Here is a 16,023-nt window from a genome sequence, read left to right as displayed (position 1 = left end):
CAGGACAGACTTGAGGGCATCGAGCCGGTGAATGATGAGGTAATAAAATCGTGAGCACTTCGTTTAGGTTCGATGAGTTCAGATTAATTAACCTGTCTTTAAGAATCGGTGGGGTTTAGGTGGATCCTGTGGAAAAATCCGTGGATGCTGCACGGAAAGAGGGAGAGAAGACAATATCAATTATCAATTATCTCCAAACGTTTTGGAAAAGTGAGGGGTTTTAAGACGTGCTTGAAGTTCAAGCACCATTAATGCCTCAACAATCCCAAGGTGGGTTCCACTGCTCCATTCCCTGCTGGCTTTGGAATGTCAGGGAGGCCCTGGCACTTCGGGGATGTTCCAGATCCTTCCAAGACCCTGAACGCCCCACTGGAAATTCACATTTGGGGCGTTAGACACAAACACAGAAACGTCAGAGCCCAAAAGCAGGGCAGGAGCAAGGGTGAGCTGCACAATTTCATGGGCAAAATATTCACAAAATATTTACAGGTGAGAGCCCAAGGGATTTTAGAACATCAGTTTGAGACCCCCTTTCTGCAGAACGTTGGTAGCTAAGCCTGAAAATTCATTTAATTTGCAATCAGGCTTTCGTTTCTCCCCTAAAATTTAAGATATTTCAGCAAAATGCTGCCTCATAAATAAAGGAGAAGCTGCAGTCCATGTGCCAGATTATGTACTTGTCATAATCACCCCAAACACATTAATAGTTAATAAAATAAAGCATTTGATCTCATGAATGAAAATCCAATCAGTGTCAGCACCGAAATTATTAATCAGAGGCTGATTAGGGAATCAAGAGGAGTGACACTGATTGATATTTTTAAATGATGTTGTTTCACAACAAGGGAGCTCCTAACTCAGAATAAATCCTCATAACTCCCGGCCTTTGTTTAATAGGATAATAACAGAAATTGCGAGCACTGGCTGACTATTAATGAATATTTGTGAGGCAGCTTAAAGTCATTATCCTCCAGGTACCTCTCATTATTATCAGCAAATCCTGATGACACTTCACAAGCAGAGCTATTTTACAATTTAAAAGTAATTCATTGCCTCTCTTTTGCAAGACCGTAAAATTAGAAAATAATTGCAAGAGGTAAGAAAAGAAATAACTGCAGGATGTGCCAGACTCATCTTAATGAAATGTATTTTTATTTTATTACTGCTTTATTAAATTCTCTCTTTTTTTTTTCTGTAGTGGTCGGTACTTCGGGGGTGGGGGGAAGGAAAATTAAGATTTTTTTAATGTATTCCTAAGAGAACTTCGAGATTTCAACGGAATGTTTGGAATTAACTCCAGGCCGAGGTCTCTTCTGGCTGCACCAATTTCTGCCTCTTTGGGGACAGATTTTACAGATCCCTACTCAGCTTCAAGGAGAATTTGTGTCCTCCCAGAGCCACAATTTTGGGTGACCTTGACCTGGAGAAGGTGCCACCACAAAGGGCTCCACACCATGGAAGTATTAGTGGCTAACTTTTTTTTTTTTTGCTCAAAGTCAAAAATTAAAACACAAAATCCAAAATTTTTGTGTTTAGACTCAGTTGTTTATGAATTCTTATCTATAGTAAAGTGAGTTCTACAATACTTTTAAGTAAAGAGATAAAAATGATGAAATGAAGCTCTACTTCACTCCTTACAAAGTCTGAGTATCCAATTAAAAATTAGCATTTATATTATTTATACTTTTAACCCAAAGACTAAACATCTGTAACTCAGTGTAATACTTCCAATCCAACCAAAATCTAATACTTAAAACCAAAAAAAAAGAACAAGAAAAAAAAAAAACAAAACACCCAAAGCATCTGTCTAGTCCCATACCTATTACTATATCCTAAACCCCCAAATTTTTCAATTTTTTTTTTCAAAATTTTCAATTTTTCCAACATTTCACCACGTGATATTACACCCTTTTATTCGAACTACACACCAGTGATTCCCAACTCCATCCCTCAAATTTAGAAACCTTCTCCAAGGCCCCAAGTCAAAGGCGGTGTCCTTTTAGAAGTCAGTGCCAAAAAGCACCAAAAAAAAAAAAAAAAAAAAAAAAAATTTCAAAACTCTTAAGCTTCAGAGCTCCAACGTAGAAGTACAACTATGAAATTAAAAATTAATGTCCCGATAGAGCAGGGCAGCATTAAAATTGCCCTGAACTGGTTTTTAATCGACGACTCCACGACCACCCTCCATCCCCAAGGTCCCCAAATCCCCTTGGGGCCACCTTGGGAGGGGACAGATTGCCATCGATGGTTGTGTCACAGCCACGCGAGTTTGCTGAGGTGACAGAATCGAGGCGCCCACTGTGGCGTTGGTTTTGTAATAAAAGCAGCACGGGAGGCACCCGGGGTGGCTTTGAGCAGGATATAAAAGCTTCAGATCACCCAAGGCTCTTCATCCACTTCTCTTCTTCCCATCCCTGCAGCGAGCCAGGTAAGTGGTGCCGTTTGTCCTCGTAAAATCTGAATTACTGCATAAAGTCATCGAGATTTTCTTCCTCTTCCTCGCTGCTCTTCCACCACTGAGTGAATCTTTGCTACTGATTTTTTTAATTTATTATAAAAAACATTTATTTGTTTAATTTATCCAGCACGGAATTTCTCTTGCGAGGATGATCGTGGTGAGAGGGAGGTTAGAGGTGGAGTTGATACAATAATGAGATTTCTTTGAGATGGTCTTTGAATTTATCTGTTTCCCTCTGATACTTCAGATACAGAGTTTAATTTGGATTCTTCTCAGCCACTTTAGCTTAAACGTCCTTTCTGCTGATATTATGGATTGGCAAATTAAAAACCTGTGGGGCTCAGAATGTTATTAGAGAATAAAATGTGAATTTTCACCATGCCAATTGGAATTACCATTTCCCAGGCGTTTTAGGTCCAATGCCTGAGTGTAAAATTTAAAAATATCTGAGAGATCATTCTCACCTTGGGGGAATATTTGTGAATTTTCTGCTTTGGAAGATGAGGGCTACATGGGAAAGGATAAGAAACGACAAAAATTGCTGCTTTGGAGCTGACAATTCCAAACTTCCTATGGACACCTTGGCAGATTTCAGGTGCCCTTAATGAATGTATGAGCAGATAAAAGCAGATTAATGGCAGTGAGGGATTCAGCAGAGGTGACACCAGGTGTGTTCACCTGAGTGTGACACCTGTGTGCTCCGGAGAGCAGCCAGAGGCTGGAATGCGATTCGTGTGCCGGGATGAGGGTGAGGATGGGAGAGCGCTGAGCTCTGGGCTCTGCCATTTGCCACGGGCAAGCAGAGGCAGGGCCAGGTGGGAAGCTGTGGATGCGAAACCTTGGCGGTGCCGTGCGTTGCAGGCTCCCGGCACAGAAGGATGTCGTACTCCAGCGAGCCCTGCGGCGTGAGCTGCCCGCAGCCCGTGGCCCAGAGCACCAACGAGCCGTGTGTGCAGCAGTGCCCCGAGTCCCGAGCGCTGATCCTGCCCCCGCCCGTGGTGGTGACCATCCCGGGGCCCGTGCTCAGCACCTGCCCCCAGGAGAGCGTCGTGGGATCGTCGGGGCCAGCGTGGCTGGGGCGTTCCTTCAGTTCCCGCAGCTCCCAGGGCTACGGGGGCAACTTTGGCCTGGGGGGTTCAGGGGGCTCCTTGGCCTTGGAGGGCTCCTCTGGCTATGGGGGCTCCTTTGGGTCTGGAGGTTATGGGGACTCCTGGAGAAATTTGGGCTCCTTTGGGCTGGGAGGTTATGGGGGCTCCCAGGGCTCTGGGGGCTCCTTTGGGTCTGGAGGTTATGGGGGCTCCCAGGGCTCTGGGGGCTCCTTTGGGTCTGGAGGTTATGGGGACTCCTGGAGAAATTTGGGCTCCTTTGGGCTGGGAGGTTATGGGGGCTCCCAGGGCTATGGGGGCTCCTTTGGGTTGGGGGGCTCCCGTGGTTTTAGGGGTTCCTTTGGGTCTGGAGGTTATGGGGGCTCCCAGGGCTATGGGGGTTTCTCAGGCTATGGGGGCTCCCAGGGATTTGAGGGCTCCCAGGGCTATGGGGGCTCCTTTGGGGGCTATGGGGGCTCCCAGGGCTATGGGAGTTCCAGGGGCTATGGAGGCTCCTTTGGCCTGGGAAGATTTGGGGGCTATGGGGGCTCCTTTGGGGGCTCCTATGGGGGCTATGGAGGTTCCCTCGGGGGCTATGGGGGCTCCTGTGGCAATTGTGGGAGCTCCTACAGCTCTGGCTTCTCCTCGCGGGGTCTGGGCTATTCCCTGCCCGGCCTCCAGAGATGGGGCAGGTCCCGCCGCGGGAGCTGTGGGGTTTTCTAAAGCCCCCCTGGCACTGCCAGCCCCCAGAGGCAGTGGCAGCCCTGGAGCCCGGGCCGGGCCATGGGGACACCGGGCAGGAGGTGCTGGCAGTGTCAGCTGAGTGTGCCCAGCAGCCCCGGGTGTGCCCTGAGCCCTCCATGCCCTTGGGAATGCCCTGGACCCTCCATCCCCTGTCTGTGCCCCGAGCCCTCCATGGCCTGGCTGTGTCCTGCTCCTGAGCCAGGCCCTGCTCCCAGAGCGCGACTCCTGCATCCCCTGCTGTCCCTGGGCTCTGCTGGATTCCCTGCACTTTGCTGTTGATCTTCTCTCTGACATTAAACCCGTGTTTGTGCTGCACAAAAGCCTCTCTGGTTTTCATTTGTCCTTTTTTTTTTTTTTTTTTCCTCCCCGGCGCGCTGAGGGTTCCTTATCTCACAGGATCTGCCCTGCTCCCCGTCTCTAAAAATTGGAATGGGAGTTTAATTGGGGTACTTAACACGATGCTGATGAATGTTTGTTTAGCAATTTAGCCCAGGTTCATTATCTTCCCCGAGGTTCTGAGTAATTGTTCTTGCTCTGAGGATTCCCGGTGACAAAGGTCCCCTCAATCACCACATCGTTTAACAAGTAATTAAGACATAATTGCAGCGTTTCTCAGCTAGCAGGACAACAAAGGAAGAACGAGGCCTAAGTTTTCATTTTGTTTCTTGGGTTTTAAATGTTCCGCCTGGGTTTGTTCAGGGTGACCTCATTTCACCTTTCAGTGTCAGGGAGCTGACAAAATACGGGGAGAAATTATTTCCAAAGGCAAATTCTTTCAGAGGACGAAGGGGAACTGATTCGAATTTACGGAGTGGATGTGTAGATGGGATATTGGAAAAAGTTAAATAAAGTTTTGTCTCTAAAGCAGCTTTAACTTTCCCACCTCTTTCCCCCCAGTTGTTTTTAGCCAAGAGTGATTATTTCATATTGTTCTTCCAGAAATGAGACAGAAGGGAATTGTTCCCCACCAAAAAATAAAGAAAAAAATTATATTACCTCATTGTGTATATTTTTCTATGATTAACTCCTCGGTAATTAGCGTGGTATACCTTAAATGCAGATCTGCTTGGTACCATGATTTATGCACAGGCAAATTTCTCACAGAGGAGGTTCCAAAGAGGAAGAGAGAGAAGGAACACTGCAAACCACAAATCGTGATGCACCAAGGATTTAATGAGCAAGAAGTGGAATTTAAAAATAAAAAAAAAAAAATACAGCATGAGAAAGCAGAAGGGCTGAATACGGATTAAAACCGATCACCTGTTCTTCAAGGCAGCGCTTTACAGCTGGACACCCAGCGACAATCGAGTGGCATTTTTCACATTTTTCACCCCCCTGACGGCACAGAAAGGCATCAAACGGGAAAGGCCAAACCCCGTGAGCTCAGGGCAAAGCAAGCGGGCGGGCACGGGGCTCAGTCCTGCATCCGGATCGCTCTTCCCATCTCCTGCTCCTTCCTTCCCCAAACATCCTCAGGGCCCGCAGCGGTTGGAGCGCCGGTAGGACCTCCCATAAACCCCCCCAAAACCTGAATAGCCCAAAGCTCCGAGCCCCGAGGACGAACTGGCCGAGTTGATGGGGACACCCCCGGCGCTCAGAGCATCCCCGACGGCCGCGGACGCCGAGGATCCCACGGCGGTGTTCTGGGGGAAGGAGCTGAGGATGGGCCCGGGCAGGGTGACCACCACGGGCGAGGGCTGGATCACGTAGGTGGAATCCTGGCACTGCCTCACACAGGGCTCGTTGCAGCTGTTGGCCAGCGGGGTGGGGCCGCAGGACGTGGGGGGACAGAGGTCGTAGCAGGACATGGCTGCGGCGTGTGAGCCTGGAAGACAAGGGACGGGTTGTAATTAATCGAGTAATTAAGGTGTTGTGGTGATGGAGAGCGCGCAGCTCTTTGGAGGATTGAATGAAGAGTTAATCCGGGCTTAAAAGGAGATTTGAGCCAAGCCCAGAACTCCCCACACCACCAAGGGCAGCTGCGCCTCCTCCTGAGCGCTCCTCTCTCCTCCTGCAGCCCTGAAATAAGTGGGGAAAAGAGGGAGCAGACAGTCAGAAAAGCGAGGGAAAACTGCGCCCCAAAACAGAGGGGAAAAATAAAAAAAATTAAAAATTCTTCAGCGAATAAAAGCGAGGAGCAGAAATTTCACCCTGAGGGTGCCCGGTTGCTCCGGGCAAGGGAGTTCAGGGAATTTCCCTCTGGAGATATTCAGAGTCTCCTGCCCGGAATTCTCCCGCTCTGGAGTCGTTCCAAATCCTCCTGGAGCCTTGCCTGTGTCACCGGCTCCAGGTGACCCTGGGGGTCGCACTGGGAAATCTCCAGAGGTCCCTTCCCACCCCAAATATTTGGCGATTCCACTTGCAGAGCCAAAAACTCTGCGCAGATTCCCCGCATCCACTCCCAGCTGCGGGCAGAGCTTGGAACATCTCGGAAGGGAAAGATTTGGGTGGCAGAAATGAAAAAAAAACCCGAGGTCAGCACAAGAAGAATCTCCACCCTTCACAGAGTGTCCATCCCTGGAGAAAAATCGGCTTCGAGGTCTCCCCGGCAATTTTAAAGAGCGCAAACCGGGGAGTGCTACAGACAAACAGCAGAAAAAAAAAAAAAATAAAACACAAAGACAGCAACAACCCAGGAAAATGTGAAGCAGATCAAGACTTACCCTTTTCTCCCAGGAGAATAAAGCAGGAGTGATTTTAGCTCCCCTGGCCCGGTTGGTTTTATACCCTGGCCCAGAGAGCCCGAGGACCCGGGACACAAATTGTGCTTGTAGCTCATTAGCAGCCAATTACTAACGATTCCTCGTATGCAAAACACCCCTGGCTGGGGATTTGCTTTTCCTCTCTGTTTGTGTTTCTTGCCTGGATTTCATTTCCTCCCTCTAATCTATGCATTCCTCCGCCGAGGTTTTCTTTTATCCTCAAATCGTACGAGCCCGGTTAATTCCTGGTCGGAGGCTGATTCATTTGGGTTACTCAGGAAATTCTTTTGCATCCCAAGGAATCGTGACACAGATGAATGAAACCATCAGGAGAGGGGCAGCGAACTTCCCTGTGGAATCCCTTTCCCCTCCGCACGGAGGGCACAAGGTTTTGGCACGAAATTTTCCTATTTCACCAAATTCCTCTCGAACAGAGGGGAGAGACGCAAAAAAAAAAAAAATAAAGGAAATAAAATTGTTAGAAAGCATTTAGAGCTGATTGAACTCCACCACTCTCAAAGGCACTGGGAAGTGGATTCTTTGAGGGAACAGATTTTATTTCCTTGACTCAGCAGAGAGCATCAAAGAGGATCAGCATCTGATCTGTTCCTTTCTTATTAAACCGCCACGCTCCCGTGATGGAATCTGAGACACAATTTGGGAACTGAGTGTCCAAGTCCTTCACCTCAGGAGTCTCCAGGTCGGGCTTTGTCCCGACATCAAACTCCAGGACAGCGATTGAGGTCAGTGGAGGATGCCTGGGAATTTGGGGCTGCTCAGAGACACTCAAAGCCTTCCCCAAGCTCATCTTTGGGGTCATCAAAGACGCCAAACCCATTTACATCTGCCACTAAATTATTGCTTCCCCCTGCTGGGCTTCGAACCATTATGCAAAGTTGTTCCCCAAATTAATAGCAGTTAATTAGAGTCGTTTATATTGTTCCTGTTCCTTTTTTTTCCCCCCCCTCCGTCTTTGAAAGCCAATTCTGGCTTTCACTCTGCACGTCTCAAAGAGCACCTCAGCGTGCAGCAATTCCAGTTCCTTTTCAAAGGCAATTTCCAGATTAAAAAGTAATTGCAGACGGTTGAGGAGCGGACTGGAGGGCAGGGCTGAGCATTCCAACCTCTCCTCGTGTTTCATCTCCGAGGCAGAGACAGGCAAATCAGCCCCGAACTGGGAGTATCTTCCCCAACATCTCCTGGGAAATAAACGCTGGTTGGAGACTTCTGAAGAGCAGAAATCTTCAAAGTTCCCCAAACGCTTCCCTCGACCACTCAGACATGCAAATGGGGGATGATCTCCAAAAAAAAAGGACTCTTTGAACATGACCAGGGGTTCAAAGGGGCGGCCAAGGTTCCTGCTGGATTCCAGAAACTTCCCCACCAGCTCCAATCCTTCCACCTTGGCCTTGAAACGCAAATCAGAATTTGCACAATTCCAGCCGTGAGTCCCTGGATGTCCCCGGTTTGGGATGACCCCCACCACGATGGGTGGAAACTCTCCTGTCCCTCAAGATTGACCAGACCTTCCCGAAGTTCTCCTTGCACACACAGAAATGTTTAAAAAATTTTTAAATTTTTTTTTTCCAGAGAAGCTGTGGCTGTCCCTGGATCCCAAGGCAGGGTTGGACCTGGGATAATGGAAGGTGTCCCTGCCCATGGTGTTGATGATTTTTGAGGCCCCTTCCCACCCAAACCATTCCAAGATTCCCTGACTTTCCTTTACAACAAGAATCATCCATCGACTCCAAGACCAGCTTGTGGTTTGAAAGCCAAATCCTCAAAAGCTGCAGAGAAGATAAAAAGAGCCCAAACCCCACTTCTGAAGGTGATCCTAAATCCAACTTGTCTGGCTGGCTCCATCTCCTCCTGCCAGGAGCCCAAAGCTTTGGGATGTTGCTCATGGGAATATCACAGGGATCTGAAATCTCCCGGGCGCTTATCAAGGCTGGAATTGCACACTCAGGACTCCAATTAAAACTCTGGCTGCCACAGTGTGTGTGTGTGTGTGTGTGTGCCCAAAACGCCAGAAGTCCTAAACAAATCGGATTTTGACTCATGCCAGCTCTGGGAGGTGGAGAGGGAGGGATGGAGTCGGGAATATTTAATGGATGCAAAGCCAGGAGATGAAAGCGGCCTCGTGGTTCCTGGGTTAAACCCATCATAAACACAAAGTGTGAGCTAAACCCATTTCCCTGCTGGGAACCCGGCCAAATGCAAAGCAAACCCAACAATTCCTGCGGGGAATGGGTAATAAAAGGTGCAGGAATGTCTCGGATCCTCCAGGCAGCCCCAAAAAAAGCCATAAAAGCTCTCCAGAGTTTTCCTGACTCTTCCTTTCTCCTGTAAACCCAGGAGATGCTGCAGCTTTTTTGCAGAATTTGGTGCTGAAAGGGATTTTCACTGTTTTTCTGCAAAAAACCCCAGTGGTTTTTTTTATATTTCTATGATTGTTGCAGGTCTTCAGAAGAAATGTGAAGAATATTTCTGTCTAACACGATATTCCCACTCATTTTCTGCAGCAGCCAATAAATCCCTTTCTGCCTGACTGCCAACCCACCCAGATTTCCCTTTTTCACTCAGAATTGTGCTTCACTTGTTGCCACACCAAGTTTTCACCCAAAAAGGTCGCTTGGGACAGGAATGAAAGGGGGAAGTGATGCTTGAGGGTCGCCTTTTATTTTATTTTGAGAAGTTTGACCTGAATTTCTGAATGCTTGGACGAAACTTCCCAACTTCGAGGGGAGTTTTTGTGCAATCTGGGAGGGGATTTGGTTCAATTAATGAGAAGGGAATTGAAAGGGTAAGGAAATTAATTTTGTCATCCTCCTGAACCTGTCCAAGGCAGCTCTCAGGAATGCCTCAGTCACAGCCCTTTGGAGCCATTGGACTTTTTGGAATTCATCCCCTTTGATCAGGGAATAGCTTCAGTTGAGATGGCAAAAAACATTAAATTAAACATTTAATCCAGACCAAGCTCCTCCTGTAATAGAACATCAAACTGCCAGCTTTCCACTGTCTTCTGGTGTTTATTAAGAAAAACCTCCTCCTTCAAATCATTAATTCTTTCATTTACCTCCTTTAATTTCAGTCCACTAATGACTGCAGTCGGCACCACCTCATCAGCATCTTTAATTACAGTTCAGCTCCATTCTGGACAGGCAGGCAAAGATCCAAGAGAGACTTTTCAGAGATATTGGGAATTTTAGGGGCTGAGCTACCCGGAGCCTTCAGGGCAAGATTTCCAAACCTTCTTCCTTCAGGGAGCAAAGCTCCAGTGTCCAAACATCACCTTCATCCCAATCCAGGAGGAACAAAGCAGCGCCTGATAAAGCCCAGCTCAGCCAGGCACAGCTTCAAACACCCAAATAAAGGCTTAGAACTAAAAATTCTTTAAACTTTACTCCTTTAATCTCTCAGTCCCAGCCTTGTTTTCCCAACCCAGCAAATTCCCAAGGGAGAGACGCTTCCCATCCTTCCGTGCCTCCCCTCCCAGGCTCAGCAGGGGCTGAGCTCAGCTGCACCCCAACACCTCCAGGCTGTGCCCAAGGGACGCCCCAACTGCTGCTCCTGTCCCTCCACATCTCCCTGAGGAATCTCGGCTTTTCTTCTAAAAGGCTTTTCCCAGTTATCACATCTTTTAAAATTTCTTTACATCTTTTAAAATTCCCCTGTTTATGTCACAGCAGGAGGCACCCACTGCAGGGTCCCTTTCTGCCTCTGATAAGGGGTCTCAGGATTGGTTTTAGAAGTTTTCCACCACGGGAATCTGACTTGTTCTTTGAAATTATTTGCGTGGTGTTTTCTGGAAGTGGGGACTTCCAAAGGCACCGGGGAAAGGGGCTGGGAGAGCAAAGAAGGCCAGGCAGACTCGGGGGGTTGATGCAGGCACGAGTTTAATGGGTTGAGGAAGGGAAGGAAGCAAGGTAAAAGTCAGGAATACATTTCCATGGTCCAGCAAGGACAGACCCCGCTCGTCCCTCTCACAGCGACACACTCAGCAAATGGAAATCTCCTTTCTTCGTCCATGAATGACCTGTGCTAATCCAGCCATGCAGAACAATTGCCAACAATTAATAGTTTGCCTATTATCAAATACAAAAAAAACCCCACCAAAACAAATTAAAAAAAAAAAAAAATAAAAAGCAGGACAAGACATTTGGTGAGAAACACGGAGTAAAAGCACAACAAAAGGCAAGCAAAGGCCGGGTTTGGGGAGATGCCAAACTCCCACAGCTCCTTGAACTCCAGGCTGGGGGTGTCTCACGAGGCATCCGAAAACCGCGGCCGTGAGCTCAGTCCTGCTCCGGGGACGGGTCGGGATTCAGCATTCCTGGTCTTCTCCTCCTGGTTCCTCCTCCCGTCTCAGCAGGGCCCGTAGAAGCCGCTGCGGGACGGGTTGTAACGCCGGTAGGACCGGCCGTAGCCACCACCCAAACCGGGGTAGCCAAAACCCCCAAAGCCCAAGGAGGAACTGCCCGAGTTGATGGGGACACCCCCGGCGCTCAGAGCGCTGCCCACGGCCGCGGACGCCGAGGATCCCACGGCGGTGTTCTGGGGGAAGGAGCTGAGGATGGGCCCGGGCAGGGTGACCACCACGGGCGAGGGCTGGATGACCACGGTGGAGTCCTGGCACTGCCTCACACAGGGCTCGTTGCAGCTGTTGGCCAGCGGGGTGGGGCCGCAGGACGTGGGGGCACAGAGGTCGTAGCAGGACATGGCGGCGGCCGCAGAAAATTCTGGAATACAGGAGCTGTGTTACACCCACATTTATCAGCACGACTGCAGCTTCCCATGGCTCCATTCAGGATTGGGAGTTGGGAAGGAAATTTGATTTTTAGTGCTCTTTGTGTTCTGGACTTAGGTGAATTCTCTGCTTGGGCTCTGGGGGAGGCGTCACGCGACTCCAAACAGGCCCAAGAATTCAGCGCTGATATTTAACGCACAACCTTAAAACTTCCTTGGATCCCAAAACTGAATAAATAAACCATTTCATAAACAACCCATTCAATAAATAACCCATTTAATAAAGAATCAATTTAAGAAAGAACCCATTTAAGAAATAACCCACAGCCATTTAGCTAACGTGGCTAATTAATGATTTTTATAACTCGCCACCAACACGAAACTCCCTCTTCGGTATAAAACCCTTTCCTCCCTCTGAGAAAAATCCACAACAGGGGTGAGGGGAAAGCTACAAAATCAAGGCAAAAGTTGGTTGTATAAAGAGAATAAAGAGGTTCAAACTCACCTTATTCACGATGGCAAAGGAGGGAAGAGAAATGGCTGGGAGAGCCTGGAGTTGCTCAGGTTTTTATACCAAGTTTTGAGTTGCCCAACGACCCGGGCCACTCTTTGTGCAAGAAGTGATTTATGGGCCACGACTGATTAGAGGCTTTTTTCACCTCAGTATTTGTGGTTTTTACTGCTTCACTTCCTTATCTTGTGGTTTGTCTATCTGACCACGAGGTGCTTTCATCTTAAAATATTCCGGGCCGGGCTCGTTCCTGGGAACACTACGGGGATTAATTCAGCAGGATTTATTCAGCCTTCAAACCCCTTTGGGATCTGCTTGGTGTCATTAAAGGAGATTAGGCCTCATTTGCATAATTGGGTGTCCTCCTCTGCAAGGTGAACCCTGGGGGAATTCAGCGGAGAGACGCAGATTTTGGAAGTCAAGCCGTGAGTATCTGGAGCTGCTTTTCACCCATTCCCAGGATTCCTGAGGCTGGGAAAGACCTCCAGGATCATTGAGTCCAAGCTGTTCCCAACCCCAGCCTTGTCACCGTCCCTTCCTCGGACACCTCCAAGCCTGGAGAGGCTTTCCAGGAAAGAAGGAAGGAATTTTTCCATGGAAGGGGCTGCCCAGGTGGGTTTGGAGTCCCCACCTCTGGACATGTCCCAGGAGCATCGAGGCTGATCAGCCACAGGTTGGGGTTGATGACATTGGAGCTCTTTTCCAACCCCAAATCCATGAGCAGTTCCTGGGGATTAACTCCGAGGTTTTGGCTCTCCTGGCACATCCAGTGCCGAGACATGGAAATCAAATTTAAATTAGGGCTGTCTCTGTGGGGATCCCCCAGGAGCAGAAACTCGTTTGGTTTGGGCAGAGCCTCCTGAGGACTTCAAAGTTTATCAGCAGCTTTATTCCATGCAAATGTCCCATCCTGGGCACATTTCAGATCCCTGACCTAGATCTGAATTCCTGTATTTTATTTGATGATATGCTGCAAAGATTCGGGGGTGCAGGGCAGTAATTGAGCTGTGAAATTGATGCCATTGTTTCTATCAGCAGGAATTACAGCCGGTTTATTTTAAATCAAAAAGAAAAGTTCGAGGTTTGGTTTGAGCCATCGCATATTTCAGGTGGATTCTCCAAAAAAAAAAAAAATTCCTTGGCTGTTTTGAGCTGTGCATTCCTCACTATTTCTCCATATTTTGAGGAATTAGCAGCTATTTCAAAAAATATTTCTTCTCTAGGAGTTAGCTGAGGAATTAACTTGCATAACACCATCTACAGTTTTTTTCCATCTTTTTTTAAATTTTCCTCATTCTTTTTATTCCTCCCTCATCCGAGCTTTGCTTGGAAAACACAAAGCACGTTCAAAATCCAGCTGTGAATTTAAAAAAATCAGAGCTGTTTGGAGCCTTCCTTGTAAATAATTACAATAAATATTGTTCCAACTCCAGCCTTTATTTTACTGTACGCTCAGAATGACTTAATGGCCTGATTTTGAGACGAATTAAAGCAAATGAATTAAGAGTTCACAGATTTTTGTCATCAAGGCCAGACCTAAATATTCAGATTATAATTAAGACTTCTTGCATAATGTGAGAACATCCTCCTGAGACACCTGCGAGTGTCTGAACGTCTGAAAAAAAAAAAAAGCGATTTTTAATCAAAATGGAACTGGGAGGTTACTCACAGTCATCCCTGGGTAAAGTCTGCAGGCACAAAAGTGACCCCAAAATCCATGGAGGAGCAGAGGGAATTTCCCTGGTGAGAGCAGCATCTGCAATTCCTTTTGGAATTGTAATTAATCAGCTCGTTATGAAGAATTAGTTCCTCAAAGTCTTGGAGCCTCTGTAAAATTCTTGCATCTCCTGAGTTCCCCCCTCTGCTGATTTTGCTTTTCTCTCAGTAATTCTGGACTGGGCTCGTGGGGACTTCATGGAGACATTTGAGGTTCCCACCATGATCCAGTTCCAGAGCTGCACAGGATTCCAGAACTGGGCACAATTCCAGAACTGGACTTGATTCTAGAACTGGACTTGATTCTAGAACTGGACACAAATCCAGAACTGGACGTGATTCCAGAACTGGACACAATTCCAGAGCTGGACACAATTGCAGAACTGGACACAGTTTCAGAACTAGACTCGATTCTAGAACTGAACACGATTCCAGAACTGGACATGATTCCAGAATTGGACACAGTTCTAGAACTGGACACAAATCCAGAACTGGACTCTATTCAAGAACTGGGCACAATTCTAGAACTGGACAGAAATCCAGAGCTGGACACAATTCCAGAATTTGACACAGTTCTAGAACCGGACACAATTCCAGAACTGGACACCATTCCAGAACTGGACACCATTCCAGGGGGAACGTCCCCAGAGCAGAACCAAAGGGCAGAATTCCCTCCCTGGAGTCCCAGGATTGCCCAGACCTGGCTCTGGGACTTTGCCCTTGGGGTTGGCCCAGTCCCACCTGTCCGGTTCCCCCTGGATTGGGAATTGTGTGAACCTGAAGCTGTTCCTGTGGTTTAAGGTGTTTAATTCAGCCCCTCTGGCCGTGTCTGCCTGGAATTTGGGGGTTTTGCAGCCATCCCTCATTCCTGGCTGGAATTTGCTGCCCAGCCCGGGCAGATGAAGCTGTGGATGTGTGATCTCAGGTGGTTTTTGGCACAGTGAGATGTGAAATCCTCCATTTTCACACCTGACTGCAGCTCATTCCGGTGTTAATTTTATTTGGATTCCGTCATGAACAACTTTAAAATCCCTCACCTTTGAGGTTTGCTTTGGCATCTTACTCTGGGCTAATAAACAATTTCTGTTCTGATTCCTGGTTTTGTCCAAAAATTAATGCCACTCACTCCTGGATGGATCTGCGGAGAATTCCTGCAAGGATCTGGGGTTGTGTGGAATTCCAGGCTGGAATTCTGCTGGGAACAGCAGAAAACAGAACCAAAAATTAATTCACACCCGAGGGGAGAAATTATTTACTCACCAGAAGCTCTGCAAAACAACACACCCAGAACGGGAAGGGTTTTGTTTGGTTTTCAGACCTGTTTTGCACCAGCTTTCAATGCAGATTTTAATTAGGTTTTAAATTGGATGAGCGTAATTAGCCCTGCCCTGAGTGCCAGCTCCACCTTCCTCACTGAACAGCGTTTGGTGCCACCAAGGCTGGTAAATGTGGGATTCTGATCCATCCCCTGGGAGCCAGGATTTGCCTGGAATAATCGGGATGAACCCTGTGCACAAAGCGAAATATCTTTCTTTGCTATTTTGTTATTTTTTGGTATTTTGAAAAATAAATTAAGGAAGTGTTTCTTCTCCATGAGGAACCCCTCACCTCAATTTTGCTGCCGTCACATCCCAGATTCCTGATTTCCCGTTTATTTCCTTTGCTCATTCAGGAAGGGAAAAATCCTGGCTGGCTTGTTTGGAGCTGGAGAGCCAGGAACAGACACATTCCTGGAAAACTTTTCCATCCCGGGATAAATGAGGAAGAATTTCATGCTCAAAATAAACTCGGCTGAGAATTCAGCCTGTCCTTCAAGTCTGGAGATCACGGAATTTTTTTTTGCTTGGAAGGGGCATTAAAGATCATCTGGACCATGGGCAGAGACACTTCCCACCACTCCAGGTTCCTCCAAGCCCTGTCCAGCCCGGCCTTGGACACTTCCAGGAATGGGGAATTCACGGAATAACCCCTGCCAGGGCTTCCCCATCCTCCCAGGGAGGAATTCCATCCCAAAATCCCACCTAAACCTCCTTTCTGTCATTCCAAACTCATCCCACCTTG

General features: G+C 47.7%; 3 protein-coding genes across 5 annotated transcripts; 1 reads left to right on the top strand and 2 right to left on the bottom strand.

Annotated features, from left to right (window-relative positions):
• The first annotated feature begins 3,336 nt into the window (after positions 1-3,336).
• Positions 3,337-4,266, top strand: LOC148220790 (uncharacterized). 3 transcript variants are annotated; one of them, XM_088181045.1, is made up of 3 exons: positions 3,337-3,727; positions 3,836-3,880; positions 3,917-4,266. In XM_088181045.1, the coding sequence occupies exons 1-3, from the start codon at positions 3,337-3,339 to the stop codon at positions 4,264-4,266; spliced, it is 786 nt and encodes a 261-aa protein (XP_088037171.1). The 3 variants fall into 3 exon arrangements, with proteins under 3 accessions (XP_088037171.1, XP_088037170.1, XP_088037169.1); XM_088181044.1 differs by having other exon boundaries at positions 3,337-3,655; positions 3,791-4,266; XM_088181043.1 differs by having other exon boundaries at positions 3,337-3,889; positions 3,953-4,266.
• A 1,247-nt stretch (positions 4,267-5,513) lies between these two features.
• On the bottom strand, positions 5,514-6,095 carry LOC106863311 (feather keratin B-4-like). The gene has a single exon (XM_014892728.2). The coding sequence runs from the start codon at positions 6,093-6,095 to the stop codon at positions 5,760-5,762; it is 336 nt and encodes a 111-aa protein (XP_014748214.2). The 3' UTR covers positions 5,514-5,759.
• A 5,259-nt stretch (positions 6,096-11,354) lies between these two features.
• On the bottom strand, positions 11,355-11,708 carry LOC106863312 (feather beta keratin-like). Its single transcript, XM_014892729.2, has one exon. It carries the CDS (start codon positions 11,706-11,708, stop codon positions 11,355-11,357), a length of 354 nt encoding a protein of 117 aa, XP_014748215.2.
• Positions 11,709-16,023: the final 4,315 nt, after the last annotated feature.

Source organism: Sturnus vulgaris, chromosome 31 (assembly GCF_052056855.1).
Source record: "Sturnus vulgaris isolate bStuVul1 chromosome 31, bStuVul1.hap1, whole genome shotgun sequence".
NCBI lineage: Eukaryota > Metazoa > Chordata > Aves > Passeriformes > Sturnidae > Sturnus > Sturnus vulgaris.
The sequence above is the reverse complement of the archived record's forward strand: the minus strand, read 5'-3'. Positions and strand labels throughout refer to the sequence as shown.